The sequence below is a fragment of the Citrus sinensis genome, chromosome 4 (genome assembly GCF_022201045.2).
Source record: "Citrus sinensis cultivar Valencia sweet orange chromosome 4, DVS_A1.0, whole genome shotgun sequence".
Taxonomy (NCBI): domain Eukaryota; kingdom Viridiplantae; phylum Streptophyta; class Magnoliopsida; order Sapindales; family Rutaceae; genus Citrus; species Citrus sinensis.
The window spans coordinates 5,979,171-6,005,192 of NC_068559.1; the positions used below are offsets into that span (position 1 = coordinate 5,979,171).

The 26,022-nt window shown below is 33.6% G+C and overlaps 1 protein-coding gene and 1 long non-coding RNA gene across 27 annotated transcripts in view; one reads left to right on the forward strand and one right to left on the reverse strand.

Annotated features, from left to right (window-relative positions):
* The first annotated feature begins 659 nt into the window (after window positions 1-659).
* Window positions 660-26,022, forward strand: part of LOC102612797 (uncharacterized) — a 91,261-nt gene continuing 65,898 nt past the window's right edge. For 3 of the 26 annotated variants that reach the window (XM_052439361.1, XM_052439375.1, XM_052439378.1), the window contains exons 1-3: window positions 14,995-15,192; window positions 15,453-15,826; window positions 17,846-18,011. In XM_052439361.1, the coding sequence (XP_052295321.1) occupies window positions 15,081-15,192; window positions 15,453-15,826; window positions 17,846-18,011 (652 nt within the window). In that variant the 5' untranslated portion in view covers window positions 14,995-15,080. Of the gene's footprint in view, window positions 929-1,182; window positions 1,557-3,185; window positions 4,380-14,994; window positions 15,193-15,450; window positions 15,827-17,845; window positions 18,984-26,022 lie in introns of those variants that run through there. The other 23 variants (XR_008054028.1, XR_008054026.1, XM_052439365.1 and 20 more) reach the window with 20 other exon arrangements.
* Window positions 17,005-26,022, reverse strand: part of LOC127901768 (uncharacterized) — a 28,228-nt gene continuing 19,210 nt past the window's right edge. Inside the window, exon 2 of the long non-coding RNA XR_008054041.1 lies at window positions 17,005-17,253. This is a non-coding gene — a long non-coding RNA (uncharacterized LOC127901768). The remainder of the gene's footprint in view (window positions 17,254-26,022) is intronic.

The following is a 26,022-nucleotide window of genomic DNA, read 5'->3' on the forward strand; positions in this document are numbered from 1 at the left end:
CATCAAGAAAAACGATTGCGATTCGAGTATTTGCTAAGTAAATTTAATTAATTGATTCAATTGTAAGTAGTGGGGAAAATGAGAGGGAGTTGTAATTTTTCTATATTTATTGTAGTATTATATATATATATATTAATATTTTTTTTGTTTAAATTTTTAAAGTGTAGAAAAAAATTTGAAAAATTTTTAAAACCATGTGATTTTAAAGACTTAAAATTTAAAACGTTTAAACCGTATTTTCACTTTAAAATTTTGAATTTATATATATATATATATCTTAGCACTATATTATCATTAGAATAATAATATATAAAATAAGGTAATGACTATATAGAATTACTTCGTTGTAGAGTTCTGACTCAGGCCCACAAAATAAAAGTGATAAATAATAAAAAAATAAAATAATACTGTAATTGTGTGGTTATTAACTTGCATGCTTTGCGGTGGACGGTAGCGGGACTTGAGGTTTCCTTACAGTCCGACAAAGTCCAAGGATCCATAACGTATATAACGTTGACGCACACATGTCGGCCACCAAATTTTGGCGCGTGAAAAAACGCCCTTCCCAGTTTCCATTTAACTCGAAGCTCATATCTTTCTTCACGAATAAGTTAAAGCCTTAAAAGGGGAAAGCATTGTCATAGTTTGAAAAAAAAAAAAAACGAGTTTCCTAATTGCAAACGTCGCATATATTTATATGTTCTTTCATTCGTCTTCGTTGGGCATACAGACAGACAGACTAAAACCCACTTGACAGGCTCGCCGACGAGTTACATTGCGCGTAGACAACACACACTCACTTTCTTTTCACAGTCCATGGAGTTCAACTTTGGACGAATTGACGGCAGAACGGCGCCGTCTCGGTCGTCTCCTTCTCCGTCATCTCAGAGCTCGAGCTACTCATCTGATGATCAAGCACGTCGAGGAGGTCCGTTTAGATCTCTCTCACAATCGTCATTATCCTCTATTTGCTTACTGAAAACAATAAATATACATATTTATATACACGTTTACTTTCAGTAATATCGTAAATTTTGAGCATTGCTACGAATTGTAATCCAAATGCTGCCTTAACTTTTGTGCTTTATGGAAAAATTTACTTCAGAACCTTAAATGCTTCTGCACTTGAAATCAAATAACGTAGCTTGCCATCTTGAATTAACATAAACAATCTCTTTCCAGGTAACTACTCAATGGGCCCCGATTTGTTGAAAAATCCAAGACTCCTTTACACGCTTCAGCGTGAGATTGAGAACGAGATAATCAGGCATGAAATAATTGCCGCAGAAATTGAGCGCCGGCGATTGCCTGAAGAAGAGGCGAGAAGAGAGCTGATGATTGAAAGAGAGATGGCAATGCATAGAGCAAGAGAAATGGGGCTCTCAATTGATGACAGGCTCTTGATGCAGCTACACACAAGGTACCCGTGGTTCCCATTTAGTAGGAATCTCGGCCTGGGATTTGGACATGATGTACTGCCTTCTACTCCGCCGCATTTTTCACATGGGCTTTGGAGTGGCTTGGACGTTAACAAGAAGGATGAACTGACTATGCTGGTCGGTATTCAATTTTACTTCTTCACATGGTTTATCTATTTATTTATTTTGTTGTCAATGAGTATATTTGTCTTCAATATTGTTTAATGATTTTATTATATGGAATCTGGTTTGCTACAAGTTTGATGGAATTGATTCAATCAGGTGCATCAAAAATTCAGTCTCAAGGGGGCATCATTGTGATTGATCAAGGAGATTTTTCTCCCCTGGTTACTGTAGCTGCATTTTTTCATTACAATGATTTGTTATGGCGGCATTACTGTAATCTGGGCAGAAAATAACCTGAGATTGATGACTTTGCTGATTCCTTAGATGTTGATTTTTGGTACCCTAGTTTACTTGGGGAAGTCTACCCTATGTATAAACGGCAGACTCTTGCACATGCCTTGCATTAGTATACAATGAAAGCATGATCAAATTACACCATGTAGAATGAAAATGAATAATATTGTACCAATTCTCTGGGACTAGAACCTTGCTTGGATCATGCTTTCATTGTTTATTTTCCTTGTGCACACTGTCCTTTTGCTCTACTTTTGCTCGTATTTCATGTCTAAACTTTTTGGATATTTTTCTTGTTACTGAGGTTTTAGCTTAGATACTGAGGTAGATGGATTACAGTAGCTATTAAGTTTAAATAACACAATATAACGAACAAGATTGTATTTCTTGTTACTTTTCTGGTGCATTCTAGGACTTCCCTGTGGACCTTTGCTCTTTTTTATTTTTTATTTTGATACTTATGAAACTTGGTAAGTCTTGTTTTGATTTATTAGAGATTTTCTGCTGATGGAAAATTTCAGAAGAAAGTAGTGACAATGCAGAGCTTACTAACTGGGGGGAGTTCAAAATGATAATTTTTTATTTTTGATTTATGAAAATTGAAAAATAAATAGAGAAAAGTGAGTTTGCTTCGTGTTGGTTTCTTCATCCTCTCCAATTGAAATACTCTGTAATGACATTGTTTCTCTTAAACCCTTATTCATCGAAGTTACTCTTTACATGTCTATTTGAATGGCTTTATCCCGCACTTACCTGCTTTGAACATAGAACAAGTCCAATTTGGCTGTGTATAGCTGACATGGATTTGAATGTTATTAGGAGGTCTTTGCTTGGAGATTCCCATGTCCATTCTTAGTGGTATAGGCCTTAGTCTTGATACACAGGTGACAAGTTTGTTGGGGAGTACATGTGGACTCACTATCTCGATTTAGTTCCAAACATCTTAGCATTTGATTATTTATGTTGGTTTCACAAGCTCAGTTTGGTTGGTCAACTCGGGCACATGAGAGAGTTTGTGTAACTCTTGACTATGCATGGAAATGCCAATGTCTGTGGCTTTAAAATTTGGGCAGTGAGGACATGTGATCCCTCATAACCTGGAATCACTGTGTCTCTGAACATTTTTCCTCCTAGTATTAACTATTTAAATATACTTATACATTCCTACCTTTTTTAAGAATTCAAAATTTAAAATAAAATTAGCGTGCTTTATTATTTTGTAAACAAATTCTTTCATCTGCACTACATTAGCAGATGATGGAGCTCACGGGGAATATTTTGCATTTTTACCATTGATGTGGAAACTAATACAGGGCATCATGGTTACTGTGTTTGTCTCATTTGCAGGGTAAGCCCGATTCCAATTTTTGTGGATCAAAGCCGAAAGCTGCCACGCCACCTTCAGGCTCTGGAGGGAACCCTTCAACAAGTTCAAACAAACCCAAGGAGTGGAGTTGTGCCCTCTGTCGGTTCAGTGCTACTACCGAGAGAGGTTTAGATGTGCATCTTCAAGGTACGAAGCACAAGGCCAAGGCAGCAGCACTACTTAGAAATAAGAAAATGTTCTGTAAGAGAGGTCTAGATGAGTGTCTTCGAGGTAAGAAGCACAAGGTCAAGGTAGTAAAACTACTTAGAGATAAGAAAATGTGCAGTAAATCCACTTCTTCTACATCAAAAAAATCTACACAAAGCAGAGGTTGTGCTGGCCAAAAAATGAAGACTAAAGTGCAAGAGGAATCAGTTAACGCTAATAAGACTGTTGGCGGTTTAAATCAGAAAGTGAAGGGTGCTCTAGATGAGCATCCTCCTCAAGGTAAGAAGCACAAGGGCAAGGTAGCAAGACTACTTAGAGATAAAAAAATGTGCAGTAACTCCACCTCATCTACGTCAAAAAAATCTATAGAAAGCAGAGGTGGTGCTGACCAAAAAATGAAGACTAAAGTGCAAAAGGAATCAGTTAAAGCTAATAAAACTGTTGGTGGCTTAAACCAGAAAGTGAAGGGTGGTCTACATGAGCATCCTCAAGGTAAGAAGCACAAGGCCAAGGTAGCAAGACTACTTAGAGATAAGAAAATGTGCAGTAACTCCACTTCTTCTACGTCAAAAAAATCTACAGAAAGCAGAGGTGGTGCTGGCCAAAAAATGAAGATTAAAATGCAAGAGGAATCAGTAAAAGCTAATAAAACTGTTGTTGGTTTAGACCAGAAAGTGAATGGTGGTCTAGATCAGCGTCCTCAAGTTAAGAAGCATAAGGTCAAGGAAGGACTACCTGGAGCGCAGAAGTGGGGAAAAAAATATACAGAAAGCAGAGATAGTGCTGGCCAAGAAATGAAGGCTAAAGCAGAAAAGGGGTCCGTTAAAGCTAATAAAACTGTTGTTGGTTTAGACCAGAAAGGGAAGGGTGGTCAAGCCCTGCAGGTTAAGCCCTATCCCAACCTTTGTGGATCAAAGCAGGAAGCTGCCACACTACCAGCAGATTCTGGAAAGCTCCGTTTGATGGGTTTAAAGAAACCCATGCATTGGAGTTGTGCCCTCTGTCAGGTCAGTGCTACTAGCAAGGGAGAACTAGTTAAGCATCTTCAAGGTAAGAAGCACAAGGCCAAGGAAGAAGAACTACTTGGAGCTCAGAAGGGGACCAAAAAATCTACAGAAAGCAGAGATATTGCTGGCCAAGAAATGAAGACTAAGGTAGAAGAGAAATCCGTTAAAGCTAATAAAACTGTTGTTGGTTCAGACCAGAAAGGGAAGGGTGGTCAAGCCCTGCAGGTTAAGCCCTATCCCAATCTTTGTGGATCAAAGCAGGAAGCTGGCGCACTACCAGCAGATTCTGGAAAGCGCCGTTTGACGACTTTAAAGAAACCCATGCATTGGAGTTGTGCTCTCTGTCAGGTCAGCGCTACTAGCAAGAGAGGTCTAGATGAGCATCTTCAAGGTAAGAAGCACAAGGCCAAGGAAGAAGGACTCGATAGGGGGAAGAAACACATGGCTCGGTCTAATGAATCTGAGAAAAATGATGAAGTCGTCCCCCTCACCACCAGCACGACAATTGTGACACCATTAGAGCCTACTGAGAAGGTTGAAGATGAAGATGTAGTGGCCAAAGAATCAAATGAAGAAACAGCAGACAGTGTTATTGAGAATGCTGAAGATGAAGAGGTGGTGGTCTATAGAGGAAGACAAAGTGGGCCCGACGCAGCAGACTCCTTGTTATGCTGAGGGTAAAGCTCTAACTATTATTTTGCACTTGCACTTCATTTTGAGTGTCTTAAAGCCAGCTGCACCTCACTTTATCGTTTGAAGACTAGGAAATCTGAATAATAAATTTAAGTTAATTCTTCCATCTCTTTATATATGGATTTGAAGGAACCGATTGATGAAGCCTATAAATTCAAGCAACGATTGTGTAATGGGGATCATGCGCTGTTCTCTACCATCCAGTCTTGGTAAACAGCTCGAAAAATGAAGTGCAGACACTATTAGATCTACTCTCTTTGAAAGTGCTTCGTACATGCATGTTTGTCACTGCAATGTTGTCATAGTCTCGTAGAGCTGATTCTTCACAATTCAGACATTCACCCATGAATTCTTTGAAATTTAGAGCTTTTCTTCATAGCTACCTCATTAGAAAACAAGTCATGACATAAGACTTATCGACTCAAAGCCGAATTTTCTCGATCATGACCTAACATCTGTTTATCTTGTGCTGGCAGGTGGTTGGATACCACTATCCCCAACTTGTGCAGAAGCTTCCTGACCTTTGTATGTCATCAGCAGTGGGTGCCGGATGTTTGATCAGATCGGCTAAATTATGAACTTATTGTTTATATTTGTGTCAATATTTACAAAGGAAGGGGGAAAAAAAACTAATATATTAAATAACGCGGCATCAAAAACGTCCTCCTAAACAAAATATGTATCTATTTTGTAAAATGAGTTAATAATTGTTATGAGAATTTACTCTTTTAACTCGTAGAGATACAACCTTAATATGCTGGTTAATTCAGCTCATTGAGAGGGAGACAATTAGACAAACATTATTTTATAAGAGTGAACTGCAAAAGTACTAGCTTTACCAGAGAGATTAATGTTGCCGTTCGCACTTTACAGTAACATTTGTTTAATTGCAACTCAATACAGGAATTGAACGTGTAAATGGAATTAATAATACTAAGGGAGAGAATTCGTCGAAATTAATAATACTAAGGGAGAGAATTCGTCGAACTCATAATATATGATGCTACATTGCTGCCATTTAAGAATTTCAGAGCCAACTAACAGTCACCTTTATTGGAAAATCCCACAAGAATTGGAAGCAATCACATACGTGAACAATTATATATATTCGTATCCATAATTAGATATCACATTCATCAATTAAATATGTTTTTTTTGTTGATAAATTGATATATTAGAGTATCACCAAAAGACTCTTCAAATAAGATTTTATTAATTATTTGAAGAGCTACCTCAATATTTAAGACTCCAAAAGACACTTAAATTAAGATTCTTCAAATAAGAAATGATTCTCTCCCTTCAAATTTGGAGAGTTGATTTCCCCATCTTCAATTTATACTTTATTATTTTTCATTGGAGAAAAAGAGAGAAGTGCTTTAATTGCTATTGACTTTTTCTTTAAAAAAAATAATTATTTGATTAAAATAATATTAAGTTATTTCTATTTGAAGAGTCTTTTTGAGAATATCATATTTTTTTACCTTTCTATTTGCCACATAGGTAAGCAAATAGATATTTGAAGAGTAAAATTTATAGTCTTTTGGAGATGCTCTTACAATTAGAGCTTCATCAGTATTTTCAATCAAAAATTTGATCCAAACTCTCCTTAATAATTTTATTATGGCGCAGTCTAAAAGTCGACCCTCATTTAATAATGGAGTAAAATCTATTCCACTCTAAGTGCGAGAAGATAGATAGACCCCTACTAAAAAATGAGTCGAGTCCCATCCAACCCATGCGCTCAAGGTTCTAATTGAAATTTCATTTACGTTGCTTAGTTTCTAAGTTCCAAAATTGAAATTTCATGTAAAGATTTTTGCATTGGTGTCTTGTTGCGACCAATAAATTTGTTAGTTGCCTTGTGGGTCGCACTTCGTTTGAGAAAGCAAGCATGAAAATGCCACTTTTGAAACAAGAATAATGAGAGGCGTGGGTCTAATAAATCAATCAGTTTTATATTTTTATCCAAGGATGAAGATGGCGATGAGAGGAGCTCTCCTGTATGCTTTTTCATTATAGGTGTTCGCGGATCGAATTTTATGAATTAGACATCAATTAATATCCGTTCCACGATTTTGAGGACTATAAATTTTTAATTCAATCCAATTCACGGATTGCTGAAATTCAATCCAAATTCAATCCATTAGTCTGCAGATTGGATGCGGATTTGACATAAACCATATCTAATTCACCATTTTGCTAATTGGTTTGCAGACTAAAAATTTTTAATTTCATACTATCCATGAACTAATTAAATAAAAAATTAATATAAAAATGATTTTCTTACTAATCAAATTCAAGATTAAATATGATTCAAATAAATCAACTACTTAAATAAAGCTAGAAAATACATTCAAAATTTCAAAATATAACACACTAAAAAGAAAAAAAAAATCATTTGATTAGATTAGTATATGAAAATTAACTACTTAGGAAGTTATATTTGTTTATTTAATTATTTTTACTTTATATTATTATTGGATAAGATATAATATGGTGTAAATGTAACTATTTTATAACTTATTTATTTATTAGTAAGTACTAATGCTATATTTATAAGTTTAATTTTTATTAAATAAATATTTTTTAATGGATTTACAGATTTACGGAAGTAAATCCATATCTAATCTACCGATTGCGGATTTTCAATCCACCAATCAACGGATCAGATTTTTATAGATTGTATTTCTACGGATCAAACAAATTGAGCATATCATATTGAATTGTGAACACTCCTATTTTTCATTGGTACTCCTTGTGCCACCACTCTAAAGCTATAAACCTCAAATTTCTTCGTCATAGTCATGATGTAAGTAAGTTCTATAGGAAAACAAAAGCAATAATTAGTAATGGTTCCTAAATAATAATGAATAATAACATTTTTGATCATTTATAAGTATTGATTGTTGTGCCCGAAATGCGAAATCAAGTACACCAAATAATCATAAAAAAATAAACGACACATAATTTTATGTGGTTCGGCAATATGTATACATCCACGCGAGCAAGAGAAAATAATTGTATTACTAACAATTATTAGAGTACAATATTTGAGTAGAAACCTCACTTCCTAGAACCTAAATACACTCAGTACTCTCACACACACTTGAAAGGAAAATAAAAAACCTCACAATTGTTCACTCTCTTAACAATTCTACAATTTAATTGTTACTTTTTCAAAGTTTTTAGGATGATTTCAATGAACGAGTGCTCCTCTATTTATAGTTGAACCTTTCCATTCATGCTAGCCATTTTCAAAGCAAAAGTCTTGAGCACCTTTCAAAATTTCAAGGTTTGGTGCTATTAAGTCTATTATTTATAGAGTTGACGTCTTATGGCAAGTTTAGTTAAATTAAAATTTTATTTATTGCATATCTTGTAACATGATTAATTTATTAATTCCCTAATTTAGTGAGATTCCAATTTATTAGGAATATTTGTTTCCTAATTTAATTGGATACCTAATTTAGCAAGTCAATTAATGATGAGATTCTATAATTGGCGCATGAGATCTATTTAGAGCAAGAAATTGGTTAAAAAAAGAAGTTCATTAAATGCTCTAGATATTTCTTAAGAGACAAGTAAAGCAAGAAGATCATATTTATTCCTATTCAGAGTCATATGGATTATAAGAAGAAAGAAACTCTTATTTGGAAAGAATTCAAGTCTTTTAAGACTTGCTCTTTTTTTTTAAACCTTAGTGCCTATATAAAGAGAGATATTTCACAATTAAAGACACACAACACAGAGTATAAAGTAGAGAAGTAAAATTCGGCCTCCTCCTTAGAGAATTCAGATTTGGTGCATATTGTTATGTTGATTTATTTTCTTATCTCCTTTTCATCTCCGTGGAGAGTCTATGTGGATCTCGGATCACTAGACATGGAAGAATTGAAGAATTGTTGTTGATAACTTTGCGAATTTCCTTAAGGATCGTGGATCAATAGGAGTATCAATTATTCAAGAGAAGTAAATTCAGTCTAAGGTTGAGTAAACTATATAGTGATAAACTGTAAGTGAGAGTCTTAAGTTTGGTAAATTCATAAGTTGTAACATCTCAACTTAGTGAATTACTTTTTATTTTGATGTGGCCTCGTGGATGTAGGATTGATTAATTCAAACCACGTAAAAATCTTAGTGTCATTTAATTTTTATAATTTATTGTGTTTTTAGAAAATTAATGTTTTTTATGCGGATGAACAGTAACAGTAAACAATGTCAATGAACAGTAATGATGAACAGTAACCGTAAATAGTACGATGAACAATATTTCTAAAAATTAATTAAGTTGTTAATTTTAAAATTTTTAATTGCCTAAATCTATTTGTAATAGATCTAAATTCTTTTCATGTGCCAACTTTTCAAGTTTTGCATGCTTAGGCACATGCATATGTCAAATTTTCAAGATTTGGTGTCAACTTTTCAAGCTTTGCATGCTTAATCACATACTTGTTTAACCAAAGTCACAGGAGCCCCTATGTTACAATTAATGTAACATACACACTTAACAACAACCACACAAATAATAGGCCCACACAATTTATGTGATTGTTGTTGAGTGTGTATGTTACATTAATTAGAACATAACATTTGCCAAGTCAAAAAGGTCGTCTGTGCTCAACATTGATATGATTTTATTTATTTAATGTCAGATCGATGCAAAAACACATTCACAGCCAGCTAAACTACACTAAAATAGTGCGGGTTCAGTTTCATTTAAGATTTAACTTATATCAAATCATTGGAGAGAAATGAGCTTAATTAATTACCTGATAACTGCAGCCATTTAATGTTTCGTCAGAAAAGAATTCACCAAGATTATAGCAAGATTTTTTCCCTCTTGAAGCACCAATCCCTGAGAATATCTGGGCGTGGTATCTGTGCCTGATGATAAGGCTCTGATTAAAACCTTAACTTAATGATCGACTCTGAGCTGATGCTGATGTACTATACAATATTAAAAAATTATTGTTTTCCCGCTAAGATCTTTTCAGTCAGGCATTTTATCAAACACGTGAATGTAGCCTCAAATACCTGTAACTTAACCAACAATATTGCAAAGACAAATGATGGGACCGAACAATTGACAAATCAATTGCAATAAGCACAATTTAAATTTAAGTATGTGCGCGCGCGTGTATATATACACACACGTACATATATAGTGTTGATCTGGTTTAATAGTTTTACCAATCTTTAATAGAGTGTACATATATATATATATATATATATATATATATATATATATATATGATAAAGCCATAAGATATTGAATTGATACTTTATTTCGTACTAATTTATGTTCTTAAAATTTTTCATCAAAAGTTATACCATGTTGTTTGTCTTAAACGATCCTTTTCCTATGTGTGATGTTGAAATAAAAATATAACTATTTCGACATTTAAGAAGTATTTATTTTTATTCTTTTTTTTTTATTGAAACAAGAAAGAGACAGAAGAGAAGAGTTTAATCCTTTTTTACAGTGATTTCCTTAATTAGCAAGTAATTTCAAGCATTATAAAATCACATTGGATATAAATTTACCATCAAATTCAATCCATTTATATATGATTGATATATTACTATACTTTTCTTTAGGTCTATAAGTAGCTTTGTAGTGCCAAACTAAATGAATCTGGAGTAAGTGAGAAATTTCAATCACGGACAGAATATAAGATTGAGAATTATTGATTAGGTTAATAATCCATGGCAAGAAATTCTGATAAGTTTACATCAAAATACTATCGAGATTTCTTGAACATGCACAATCGATTTTGAGTCTGTCATTAACACATTAACCTAATTAACATATACAGTGAGTAATATTTTTTATTTTTTGGTAGAAATAATAATATATCCTGTCCTTTGAATAATTGAATTCCACCTTCAGCCTGCAGAATGATCCCCTTTAAGATCTGTGGCAGGTCAAGTCTATTTAGGAAATAGGAAATATAATTTAGTTGGTTTAATTATTTTGGGTTTAATGAGGATCTGGAAGCATACAAGGAGTAGTTTAGGAAGCAAATCAACGAAGACCTGCAAGCTTGGATAGCATAAATAAAGTAAACTGGACATGGTTGATTTGTGAAGATTGCATGCTTGCTTGCAGTCTAAGAATTGGTCACTTGATCGTTATGTAAAGGGCTCGCAATTTGTACTTCGGTGGCTTGATGAACTAAACCGTATACAAATCTTTTTCATACCTTTTTTTTAAATTTTTTTTTAAGGTAAGCCAAATCGATTTTTATTCCGGTTCGATTAAAACCAAGTCGGATTCGAAATATATTTTAAGTTCCGTTCGATTAACCAATCCGACAAATGATAAATTTTGTTAGTGCTATCTCTTCCATTATTTTTTATTAGGATCGTAATATATAAAATAAATCTAAATATCCTTATAATCCCAGAAAGTCACGTCCATAACTAAATTTGTCTTGGCTTATACTGATGTCCACAAACAGATTTAGTGTGTATTAAAAGAAACATTCCTCCTATTTACTATTTAGGTTTCCATCATATAAATAATTTTTTTTCTTCACGAATAAGTTAAAGCCTTAAAAGGGAAAAGCATTATTTTACTTTAAAAAGACACGAGTTTCTCAATTGCATTTCATGAACAAATTAAAGCCTTAAAAGGGAAAATAATTATTATAGATATATATTATAAAAAAAAAAACACTAGTTTCCTAATTGCAAGTGTGGGGTGTGTGTGTGTGTGTGTCTCTCTCTCTCTATATATATATATGTATGTGTGTATGTATGTATATTTGTCTTTGTTGGGCACACAAACAAATTAATGGTGCATTTGGGGCAGTTGCTTCACCCCTTATATTCTTACGGACTGTGGTGTGATAGTGCAACTACCTCAAATGCACCCTAAAACATTTGACATGCTTGCCAACAATTTTTACCTTACGCATAGGCATACACACTTTCTTTCGTTCCACAATCAATGGAGTTCAAATTAAACAGTAATATTTAAGTCATCATTTTATATACTATTGAATTGGATATAAATAATTAGATCTACTAAATAAAATATATCTGTCGTCATATAAATGAATAATTAGTATGAATTACTAATTATTTTACCATAATTAAATAAATATGCTTTCATTAGGATTTCTTAAGAATTGTTTGGTAGTGAAGTGTTGTGACTTTTAAGATATAGTTGTAAAATTAAACACTATAACTACTTAAAAGAGAGTTATGATGGTGTATTTACTAATTAGAATATAAGATTCATTAATTTGTTTACTTCCAAAATGAGGTGAGTGAAAATGAAATTTGAGTGGGCTCTATTAATTTGGAATGTGAAATGGGAATCCTATTCCCAAGCGGGGACGTGGGAATGAGAAGTAACTTGACATTTGTACCCTTAGTGAAAATATAAATTTCTTTTTAACTCGTTTAATAATAATAACAAATAATGATCATTACCAACTAAGGTCAATTTCAAAACAAAGTAAACACATCAATAGCAATATAGCTCATTAAGATTTTGATTTTTATAGTTAAAGTAAACAATCTATTCTAATTTTAATTTCTAATTTCGATTCTAACTCATTCCAAAGATGATTAGTAAACGCACCACGAGCGTTCATCAATTTTTATTTAAAATTGAAGAAATTAAAAATAAAATAAAATAACTACACAACCTAGTTGCTAGGAAGTTAAAAAAATATTTTTTTTCTTAGAACAAAAAATATAACTAGATAATAAATAAAAATCAATGTTAAATAATGCACATTAGTTCTACACAAACTAGACTACGGTCATGTTTGAGATTGAAGTTCTGTAGTTTTTAAGTTGCAGCTGCTGTTGAAAAAAAGTTGTAATTATGAAACAAAACTTACAGCACAACATATATAACTAACATTTTGCCAGCTCATCTTACACGTCAGCAACCATAACTAACAATAACGAACTATTCTTAACATGTAGTGAATATAAATTTTAAATAATAATTTTGACAAAATTATTAAAGATATAATAGATTTTTCATCATACAAATGAAAAATTATATCAACATAACTTTCAAGCTACAGCAACTAGTGTTTACTAAACACTTTAGTGCTGTAGTTTTTAAGGTACAGCTGTCAAACCTCAATCCTAAACGCACCCTACACTCAGTTTAAGAATTATATGAAAATGACAAAATCTAATGCTATGTGCATTATTATTTATCTTTGGTCCATAAATATTAAGAAGATAAAGGAGATGAAGGAAAAAAAAAGAGTAAATTTGTAATCGCAATTTAATCTTATGCTCTGATTTTGAAGCAATTTGGCAGAGTTTTGAGGATCCAATCATGAACCATGTCCACTTCTATCTCTCGCTGCTTTGTTAACCATTCTGGATCATTTTTTGTTGCTGGTTGTATTTCTAAGCAAGGGGAACCTGCTCCAATTTACATTCATTATGTTATTCAATAATTTAGTTAATAATTGAACACAAATTTGGTACACTTAGAAATTCTGTCGCCAAATTTGTAACTGCAGAAATTTATTTTTTAACCATGACCTCTTCAATACCAAATTTTTGATTAATTTGTTTTTCAACCATGTCCAATTTAGTACTAACTTTACAAATTTTTTGTTCATCTTGTCCACCATATTAAAGTAAGAGAGTAAAATAAATGACAAGTTAAAGATAAAAAGTATAGTATATTTCATTTATTATATAGTGTATTAAAGTGTATATATATATATATTTTAACTTATCCCCTACTTTACAAAATAATATATTCCTTTATTGGAAGGGAACTCAAATCTGTCATTACATGGGGCATACAAAGCCGTTATCTAGGAAGCAAATGAATGAAGATCTGGAAGCTTGGATTGCATAAATCAAGTAAATTGCACGCGGCTGATTTGTGAAGATTGCATGCTAATTACTATTGCATTTAAGTTAAGAGATCATTTGCAGGTTTGCTTGCAATCTAAGAAATTGGTCACTTGATCAAGTGCCTTTATATAAAGACCTGCAAATTGTACTTTGTTGGCTTGATGCATTGAAAAGTGTGCAACGACGAGCAGCGTGTCGTGATTCGTGAATTGATGAAGAGGAAGCAGCAATGACAAATAATATTCGGCTTTTCATCTAAAACAACTCTTTATGTCTTTCCCATCCTAATGGACCTAGCATGCGTTTGGGGCACCGCGTGCCACCACGGCGCAGCTGCTCCCCACCGTTTTTATTCTAGGAGAATATTCCTTAAAATATAAGATGGAAAATAGTCATTCCAAACACACTCCTAATCTATATTCTACAAACATATTAAATTTAATAATTAATTTCTTCCGTTGAAAAGGTATTTACAATAATGAAAGAATCTCACATCAAGAAAACGAGTGCGATTTGAGTATTTGCTAAGTAAATTTAATTAATTGATTTAATTGTAAGTAGTGGGAAAAATGAGAGGGAGTTGTAATTTTTCTATATTTATTGTAGTATTATATATATATATATATATATTAGCACTATATTTTTTTTATTAAAATAGTAATATATAAAATAAAGTAATGATTATGTAGAGTTATTTCATTATAGTACACTATTTTATAATCACACAATTAAAAAAATAAATTGACACCGTAATTGTGTGGTTATTAACTTACATGCTTTGCGGTGGATCATAGCCGGACTGAAGTTTCCTTACACTACAGTCCCAGAGAGTCAGATCCATAACGTGTATAGTGTTGACGTACACATGTCGGTCACCAAACTTTGGCGCGTGAAAAAACACCCTTCCTAGTTTCCATTTAACTCGAAGCTCATATCTTTCTTCGCGAGCAAGTTGAAGCCTTAAAAGGGAAAAGCTTTATTATAGTTTGAAAAAAAAAAAAAAAAAACGAGTTTGCTAATTGCAAACGTCGCTTATATTTATATGTTCTTTCATTCGTCTTCGTTGGGCATACAGACAGACAGACTAAAACCCACTTGACAGGCTCGCCGACGAGTTACATTGCACGTAGACAACACACACTCACTTTCTTTTCACAGTCCATGGAGTTCAACTTTGGACGAATTGACGGCAGAACGGCGCCGTCTCGGTCGTCTCCTTCTCCGTCATCTCAGAGCTCGAGCTACTCATCTGATGATCAAGCACGTCGAGGAGGTCCGTTTAGATCTCTCTCACAATCGTCATTATCCTCTATTTGCTTACTGAAAACAAAAAAACTAAAAGAAAAATAAAGGAAATATACATATTTATATATAGACGTTTGCTTTCAGTAATGTCGTAATTTTGAGAATTGCTTCGAATTGTGATCCAAATGCTTTATGGAAAAATTTATTTCAGAACCTTAAATGCTTTTGCACTTGAAATCAAATAACGTAGTTTGCCATCTTGAATTAACATAAACAATCTCTTTCCAGGTAACTACTCAATGGGCCCCGATTTGTTGAACAATCCAAGACTCCTTTACACGCTCCAGCGTGAGATTGAGAAGGAGATAATCAGGCATGAAATAATTGCTGCAGAAATTGAGCGCCGGCGATTGCCTGAAGAAGAGGTGAGAAGAGAGCTGATGATTGAAAGAGAGATGGCAATGTATAGAGCAAGAGAAATGGGGCTGTCAATTGATGACAGGCTCTTAATGCAACTATACACAAGGTACCTGTGGTTCCCATTTAGTAGGAATCTCGGCTTGGGATTTGGACATGATGTACTGCCTTCTACTCTGCCGCATTTTTCACATGGGCTTTGGAGTGGCTTGGACGTTAACAACAAGGATGAACTGACTATGCTGGTCGGTATTCAATTTTACTTCTTCACATGGTTTATTTATTTATTTATTTTGGTTGGTGTCAATGAGTATATTTGTCTTCAATATTGTTTAATGATTGTATTATATGGAATCTGGTTTGCTACAAGTTTGATGGAATTGATTCAATCAGGTGCTAAATTTAGAGGCATGTGAATGATGTGCATCTGGTTTTGGCATCTTGTCTTTGAGTTTTGCTCTTATTGACAAGGTAGGTGCATCCAGGTTTGCTACCCATGCATGCGGTAATCCTTGTTCTTCTGTGGGCTGTGCATAAAAAATTCAGTCCTAAGGGGGCATCATTGTGACTGATCAAGGAGATTTTTCTCCCTTGGTTTCTGTAGCTGTAATTTTTCATTACAACGATTTTTTATGGTGGCATTACTGTAATCTGGGCAGAAAATAACCTCAGATTGATGACTTTGCTGATTCCTTAGATGTTGATTTTTGGTACCCTAGTTTACTTGGGGAAGTCTACCCTATGTATAAACGGCAGACTCTTGCACATGCCTTGCCTTAGTAGACAATGAAAGCATGATCAAATTACACCATGTAGAATGAAAACGAATAATATTGTACCAATTCTCTGAGTGTAGAACCTTAATTGGATCATGCTTTCATTGTTTATTTTCCTTGTGCACACTGTCCTTTTGCTTCACTTTTGCTGGTATTTCATGTCTAAACTTTTTGGATATTTTCCATGTTACTGAGGTTATAGCTTAGGTACTGAGGTAGATGGATTTCAGTAGATATTAAGTTTAAATAACACAATATAACCAACAAGATTGTATTTATTGCTATTTTTCTGGTGCATTATAGGACTTCCCAGTGGACCTTTACTCACTTTTGTTTTGATACTTATGAAACTTGGTAAGTGTTTTTTTGATTTATTACAGATTTTCTGCTGATGGAAAATTTCAGAAGAAAGTAGTTACAATGCAGAGCTTACTAATTGAGGGGAGTTCAAAATGATAATTTTTGACTTTGGATTTATGAAAATTGAAGTATTAGTAGAGATAAGTGAGTTTGTTTCGTGTTAGTTTCTTCATCCTTTCCAATTGACAATGCAGAGCTTACTCTTTACATGTCCATTTGAATGACTTTATCCTGCATACGTGGATTTGAATGTTATTAGTAAGCCATTGCTTAGAGATTCCCATGTCCATTCTTAGTGCTATAGACCTTGGTCTTGATGCACAGGTGACAAGTTTTTTGGGGAGTACATTTGGACTCACTATCTTGATATAGTTTCAAATATTTTAGCATTTGATACTTACGTTGGTTTCACAAGTTCAGTTTGGTTGGTCAACTCAGGTGCATGAGAGAGTTTGTGTAACTCTCGACCATGCGTGCAAATGCCAATGTATGTGGCTTTAAAATTTGGGCAGTGAGGACACGTGATCCTCTATAACCTGGAATCACTATGTGTCTGAAACCTTTTTGAATGAAAAACATGAGCTTGTAGCAAGCTAAGGTTCCAAGAGAGGTTACATATGTTTACCATCAAGTGTCACATGAACTTGTACAGACTGATGTTTCTGTTTTCGGGTAATTTCTTATTTAAAATCTTGTTGCTTCTGTTTGTGTATGTGTGTTGGGCTGGAGGCTTCATTAAAATGGTGTTTCCTCAAATTATGAAATAATGCTCATAAGTATTAATATCATCTCTTCTTGTCCAGCTTATTAAGAAAGTGTTGCAGAATCCTATTCAAACACATTCCCTTTTTTGTTTCTGGGAAGGGAAGATTTTCCTAGTTCAGTGCTAAATTAACAAGGATTCTGGTTGTATTAACTATTTAAAATATATTTCTACATTCTGACCTTTTCCGAGAAATTCAAAATTTAAAATACAATTAGTGCGCATTATTATTTTGTAAACAAATTCTTTTATCTGTACTACATTAGCAGATGATGGAGCTCACAGGGAATATTTTGCATTTTTTACCATTGATGCGGTAACTAATGCACGGCATCATCGTTACTGTGTTTGGGTCTCATTTGCAGGGTAAGCCTGATTCCAATATTTGTGGATCAAAGCAGAAAGCTGCCACACCACCTGCAGGTTCTGGAAAGCTCCCTTCAACAAGTTCAAACAAACCCAAGAAGTGGAGCTGTGCCCTCTGTCAGGTCAGTGCTACTACTGAGAGAGGTCTATATGTGCATCTTCAAGGTAAGAATCACAAGGCCAAGAAAAATCTACTTAGAGATTTAAAGATGTTCATTATCTCCACTTCAAAAAAATCTACTGAGAGCAGAGATAGCGGTGGCCAAGAAATGAAAACTAAAGTACAAAAGGAATCAGTTAAAGGTAATAAAACTGTTGTTGATTTAGACCAGAAAGTGGAGGGTGGTCTAGATGGGCATTCTCAACGTAAGAAGCACAAGGCCAAGGTAGCAAGACTGCTTAGAGGTAAGAAAATGTGTGGTAACTTCACTTCTTCTGTGTCAAAAAAATCAACAGAAAGCAGAGGTGGTGCTGGCCAAACAATGGAGACTAAAGCACAAGAGGAATTAGTTAAAGCTAACAAAACTGTTGTTGGTTTAAACCAGAAATTAAAGGGTGGTCTAGATGGGCATCCTCGACGTAAGAAGCACAAGGCCAAGGTAGCAAGACTACTTAGAGATAAGAAAATGTGCAGTAACTCCACTTCTTCTACGTCAAACAAATCAAAAGAAAGCAGAGGTGGTTCTGGCCAAAAAATGAAGACTAAAGTACAAGACGAATCAGTTAAAGCTACTAAAACTGTTGTCGGTTTAAACCAGAAAGTGAAGGGTGGTCTAGATGAGCATCCTCAAGGTAAGAAGCACAAGGTCAAGGAAGAACTACTTGGAGCTCAGAAGTGGACAAAAAAATCTACAGAAAGCAGAAATATTGCTGGCCAAGAAATGAAGACTAAGGTAGAAGAGAAATCTGTTAAAGCTAATAAAACTGTTGTTGGTTCAGACCAGAAACGGGAGGGTGGTCAAGCCCAGCAGGTTAAGCCCTACCCCAATGTTTGTGGATCAAAGCAGGAAGCTGCCACACTACCAGCAGATTCTGGAAAGCCCTGTTCAACGGGTTCAAAGAAACCCATGCATTGGAGTTGTGCCCTTTGTCAGGTCAGTTCTACTAGCAAGAGAGATCTAGATGAGCATCTTCGTGGTAAGAAGCACAAGGCCAAGGAAGAAGAACTACTTGGAGCTCAAAAGTGGACAAAAAAATCTACAGAAAGCAGAGATGGTGCTGGCCAAGAAATGAAGACTAAAGTAGAAGAGGAATCCATTAAAGCTAATAAAACTTTTGTTCGTTTAGACCAGAAAGGGAAGGGTGGTCAAGCCCTGCAGGTTAATCCCTATCCCAATCTCTGTGGATCAAAGCAGGAAGCTGCCACACTACCAGCAGATTCTGGAAAGCTCCGTTTGGCGAGTTTAAAGAAACCCATGCATTGGAGTTGTGCCCTCTGTCAGGGGAGTGCTACTAGCAAGGGAGAATTAGTTAAGCATCTTCAAGGTAAGAAGCACAAGGCCAAGGAAGAAGAACTACTTGGGGCTCAGAAGTGGAGAAAAAAATCTACCGAAAGGAGAGATGGTGCTGGCCAAGAAATGAAGACTAAAGTAGAAGGGGGATCCGATAAAGCTAATAAAACTCTTGTTGGCTTAGACCAGAAAGGGAAGGGTGGTCAAGCCCTGCAGGTTAAGCCCTATCCCAATCTTTGTGGATCAAAGCAGGAAGCTGCCGCACTACCAGCAGGTCCTGGAAAGCTCCGTTTGACGAGTTTAAAGAAACCCATGCATTGGAGTTGTGCCCTCTGTCAGGTGAGTGCTAGTAGCAAGAAAGATCTAGTTGGGCATCTTCAAGGTAAAAAGCACAAAGCCAAGGAAGAAGGACTAGAAAGGGAGAAGAAACACATGGCTCGGTCTAATGAATCTAAGAAAAATGATGAAGCCGTCCCCCTCACCACCAGCACAATTGTGACACAATTAGAGCCTACTGAGAAGGTTGAAGATGAAGATGTAGTGGCCAAAGAATCAAATGAAGAAACAGCAGACAGTGTTATTGAGAATGCTGAAGATGAAGAGGTGGTGGTCTATAGAGGAAGACAAAGTGGGCCGGACGCAGCAGACTCCTTGTTATGCTGAAGGTAAAGCTGTAACTTTTATTTTGCCCGTGCACTTCATTTTGAATGTCTTAAAACCAGCTGCACCTCACTCTATCATTTGAAAACTCGGAAATCACAATAATAAATTTAAGTTAATTCTTCCATCTCTTTGTATATGGATTTGAAGGAACCAATTGATGAAGCCTATAAATTCAAGCAACAATAGTGTAATGGGGAACATGCGCTGTTCTCTACTATCCAGTCTTGGTAAACAGCTCAAAAAATGAAGTGGAGATACTATTAGATCTACTCTCTATGAAAGTGCTTCAGACATGCATGTTTGCCACTACAATGTTGTCATAGCCTCATAGAGCTGATTCTTCACAATTCAGATATTCACCCATGAATGGATGGAATTTAAGGAAAATTTCCTTATAAATTCATCATAGGAGAAAATTTTCTTAAAGATGTCTTAAGATAAAATCCTCGTAAGAATGAAATTTAATGAAAAACTCCTTAGAGAAAATCACCCTAAGATAAATTCCTCCTAAAGATGGAATTTGAAGAAAAATTCATTAAAAAAATCATCCTAGGATAAAATACTCATAAGGATGGAATTTAAGGAAAAATTCCATCAAAAAATCATCCTGGAATCAAATCCTCTTAAGGATAAAATTTAGGGAAAAATTCCTTAGAGAAAATCATCCTACGATAAAATCCTCCTAAGGATGGCATTTAAGCAAAAATTCCTTAGAAAAATCATCCTAGTATCAAATCCTCCTAAAGATGAAATTAAAGGAAAATTTTGTTCCAAAAATTATCCTAGGATAAAATTCTCTTAAGGATAAAATTTCAGGAATAATTCCTTAGAGAAAATCATCATAAGATCAAATATTTTAAGGATAGAATTTAAGGAAAAATTACTTAGAAAATCATCCTAGGATAAAATCCTCATAAGGATATCCGAGAATAACATCCTCCTAAGGATGAAATTTAAGGAAAAATTCCTTGGAGAAAATCATCATAGGATCAAATCCTCCTAAGGATGGAATTTAAGGAAAACTTCCTTATAAAATCATCGTAGGATAAAATTCTCTTAAAGATATCCTAAGATAAAATCCTCCTAAGGATGAAATTTAAGGAAACTTCCTTAGAGAAAATCACCCTAGGATAAATTCCTTTTAAGGATGAAATTTAAAGAAAAATCCCTTAGAGAAAATCATTTTAGGAGTCCATCCTCCTAAAGATGGAATTTAAAGAAAAATCCCTTAAAAAAATCATCCTACGAGCAAATCCTCGTAAAGATGAAATTTAAGGAAAAGTTCCTCAGAGAAAATCATCCTAGGATCAAATCCTCCAAAGGATGGAATTTAAAGAAAAACTCCTTAGAAAATCATTCTAGGATAAATCCTCTTAAGGATATCTTAGGATAAAATCATTCTAAGGATGAATTTTAAGGAAAATTTCATTCGAGAAAATCATCATAGGGTCAAATCCTCCTAAGGATGGAATTTAAGGAAAAATTCCTTAGAGAAAATCATTTTAGGATCAAATTCTCCTAAGGATGGAATTCTAGGATAAAATTCTCTTAAAGATATCCTATAATAAAATCCTCCTAAGGATGAAATTTATGAAAACATTTCTTAGAGAAAATCACCATAGGATAAATTCCCCCTAAGGATGGAATTTAAGGAAAAATTGCTTTGGGAAAATCATCCTGGGATAAAATACTCCTAAGGATGGCATTTATGGAAAAAGTCCTTAGAAAAAATCATCCTAAAATCAAGTCCTCCTAAGGATGGAATTTATGGAAAAATTCCTTAGAGAAATCATCCTGGGATCAAACCCACCGAAATATGAAATTTAAGGAAACATTCCTTAGAAAAATTATTCTAAGATCAAATTCTCCTAAGGATGGAATTTAAGAAAAAATTCCTTCGAGAAAATCTTCCTAGGATCAAATCCTCCTCAGGATGAAATTTTAGGAAAAATTTCTTGAAAAAATCATCCTAGGATCAAATCCTCATAAGGATGAAATTTAAGAAAAAAATCCTTATAAAACCATCCTTGGATAAAATTCTCTCAAAGATATCCTAAGATAAAATCCTCCTAAGGATAAAATTTAAAGAAAAATTTCTTAGAGAAAATAATCCTCGAATCCAATCCTCCTGTGGATGGAATTTTAAAAAAAAAATTCCTTAGAAAATTGTCTTAGGATAAAATGCTATTAAGGATATCTTAGGATAGAGCCCTCCTAAGGATGAAATTTAAGGAAAGTTTTCTTAGAAAAATCATCCTTAGATAATTTCCTCCAAAACTTAAAATTTAAGGAAAAATTCGTTAGAAAAAAATTCTTAGGATAAAATCCTCTTAAGCATATCCAAGGATAAAATCCTTTTAAGGAAGAAATTTAAGGAAAACTTCCTTAGAGAAAATCATCCTACAATTAAATCCTACAAAGGATGGAATTTAAAGCAAAATTCATTCTAGGATCAAATCCTCATCAGGATGGAATTTAAGGAAATAGTCCTTAGAGAAAATCATCCTAGGATCAAATCCTCCTAAGGATGGAATTTAACGAAAATGTCTTATGAAAAAATCATTCTAGGATGAAATCCTCATAAGGATGGAATTTAAGGAAAAATTCCTTATAAAATCATCATAGGATAAAATTCTCTTAAAGATATTCTAAGAGACAACTTTCCTAAGGATAAAATTTAAGCAAAAATTCCTTAGAGAAAATCACTCAAGGATAAATTCTTCTTAAAGATGCAATTTAAGGAAAAATTCCTTAGAAAATGATCTTAGGATAAAATCCAGTTAAGGATATCTCAGGATAAAATCCTCCTAAGGATGAAATTTAAGGAAACATTCATTGCAGAAACTCATTCTATGATCAAATCTTCCTAAGGATGGAATTTAAGGGAAAATTTCTTATAAAATCATCACAGGATAAAATTCTCTTTACACTGTCATAAGATAAAATCCTCCTAAGGATGAAATTTAAGGAAAATTTCCTTAGAGAAAATCATTCTAGGATAAATTCCTTCTAAGGATGGAATTTAAGGGAAAATCCCTTAGAGAAAATCATTCTAGGAGTCCATCCTCCTAAGGATGGAATTTAAAGAAAAATCATCCTACGATCAAATCCTCCTAAAGATGAAATTTAAGGAAAGGTTCCTCAGAGAAAATCATCATAGGATCAAATCCTCCTAAGGATGGAATTTAAAAAAAAAATTCCTTAGAAAATCATTCTAGGATAAAATCCGCTTAAGGATATCCTAGGATAAAATCATTTTAAGGATGAAATTTAAGGAAATTTTCCTTCGAGAAAATCATCATAGGGTCAAATCCTTCTAAGGATGGAATTTAAGGAAGAATTCCTTAGAGAAAATCACTCTAGGACAAATTCCTCCTAGGGATGGAATTTAAGAAAAAATTCCTTAGAGAAAATCATCCTAAGATAATATCCTCATAAGGAAGGAATTTAAGGAAAATTTCCTTATAAAATCATCATAGGATAAAATACTCTTAAAGATATCTTATAATAAAATCCTCCTAAGGATGAAATTTATGTAAACATTTCTTAGTTCCTCCTAAGGATGGAATTTAAGGGAAAATTGCTTAGGGAAAATCATCCTAGGATAAAATACTCCTAAGAATGACATTTATGGAAAAAGTCCTTAGAAAAAATAATCCTAGAATCAAGTCCTCCTAAGGATAGAATTTATGGAAAAATTCCTTAGAGAAATCATCATGGGATCAAACCCTCCGAAATATGAAATTTAAGGAAACATTCCTCAGAAAAATCATCCTAAAATCAAATCCTCCTAAGGATGGAATTTAAGGAAAAATTCCTTAGAGAAATCTTCCTAGGATCAAATCCTCCTTAGGAAGGAATTTCAGGAAATATTTCTTGAAACAATCATCCTAGGATCAAATCCTCATAAGGATGAAATTTAAGAAAAAATTCCTTATAAAACCATCCTTTGATAAAATTCTCTTAAAGATATCCTAAGATAAAATCCTCCTAAATAAAATCCTTCTAAGGATGAAATTTAAAGAAAATTTTTTTAGAGGGAATAATCCTCGAATCCAATCCTCCTATGGATGGAATTTAAGAAAACATTCCTTAGAAAATCATCTTAGGATAAAATCCTATTAAGGATATCTTAGGATAGAGTCCTCATAAGGATGAAATATAAGGAAAATTTTCTTAGAAAAATCATCCTTATATAATTTCCTCTAAAACATGAAATTTAAGAAAAACTACCTTAGAAAAAATAATCCAATGATCAAATCCTCCCAAGGACAAAGTCCCCCTAAGGATGGAATTTAAGGAAAAATGCCTTGGAGAAAATCATCCTAGGATCAAATCCTCCTAAGGATGGAATTTAAGGAAAAATTCCTTATAGAAAATCATCCTAGGATAAATTCCTCCTACGAATGAAATTTTAGGAAAAATTCCTTAGAAAATCATCATAGGATAAAATCCTCTTAAGGATATCCTTGGATAAAATCCTCCTAAGGATGAAATTTAAGGAAAAATTCCTTAGAGAAAATCATCCTAGGATCAAATACTATCATCCTAGGATCAAATCCTCCTAAGGATAGAATTTAAGGAAAACATCCTTAGAGAAAATCATTCTAGGATCAAATCCTCCTAAGGATGAAATTTAAGGAAAAACTCCTTATAAAATCATCTTAGGATAAAATTTTCTTAAAGATGTCCGAAGATAAAATCCTCCTAAGGTAGGAATTTAAGAAAAAATTCCTTAGAAAATCATCTTAGGATAAAATCCTATTAAGGATATCCTAGGGTAAAATCCTTCAAATGATGAAATTTAAGGAATATTCCTTAGAGAAAATCATCCTAGGATCAAATCCTCCTAAGGATGGAATTTAAGGAAAATGTCCTTTGAGAAAATCCTCTTATGGATGAAATTTAAGGAACAATTCCTTAGAGAAAATCACCCTAGGATAAATTCCTACTAAGGGTGGAATTTAAGGAAAAAAATCCCTTAGAGAAAATCATCCTAGGATAAAATCCTCCTAATGATGGAATTTAAAGAAATATTCCTTAGAAAAATCATCATAGGATAAAATCCTCCTAAAAATAAAATTTAAGGAAAATTTTCTTAGAGAAAATCATCATATGATCAAATCCCCGTAATGATGGAATTTAAGGAAAATTTTCTTAGAAAATCATTCTAGGATAAAATCCTCTTAAGGATATCCTAGGACAAAGTCCTCCTAAGGATGGAATTTAAGGAAAAAGGCCTTAGAGAAAATCATCCTAGGATCAAATCCTCCTAAGGATAGAATTTAAGGAAAAATTCCTTAGAGAAAATCATCTTAGGATAAATTCCTCCTACGAATGAAATTTTAGGAAATATTCCTTAGAAAATCATCATAGGATAAAATACTCTTAAGGATATCCGATGATAAAATCCTCCTAATGATTTTTTTTTAAAAAAATCTTAGCATAAAATTCTCACAAGGACATCCTGAGGAAATCCTCCTAAGGACAGAAATCAATGACAAAATCTTCCTAAGTATGGAATTCTTGGATAAAATCCTCCTAAGGATGTTTAAAAAAAATCTTGGATAAAATTCTCCTAGGGAAAGCCTCCTAAGGATAGAAATCAAGGATAAAATATTCCTAAAGATGAAATCTTTGGAGAAAATCCTCCTAAAGATATTTTAAAAAAAAAAGTCTAAATTTTTTATTTTAAAAATTTTAGACTTTGGGGTGGGGGCAACAGTTGCACGAAAAATAAAATATTTCTAATTAAGGCCCAAATAAATTTAATCTCAATAAGGCCTATTTAATAAATTTACTCCGAATTAAGTTCAGAAGTAGTGGATGTTAGCCTAAAAGGCTACACATAATATAATTTTGATGATAACAAACAACTGTCTAAGTGATTTAATAAATATTGTATTTCACATTTTCTCTATTTTTTAAAGGATAATATTTATGCAAGTGAATCAAGTAAAATCAAGTTCAACACACTCAACGGATAACGGCGAAATCAAGAATAAAGTTTACAGTTCAACAGATAAATTATTGCGATAACTTCTTGTAAAGCCGATATAATT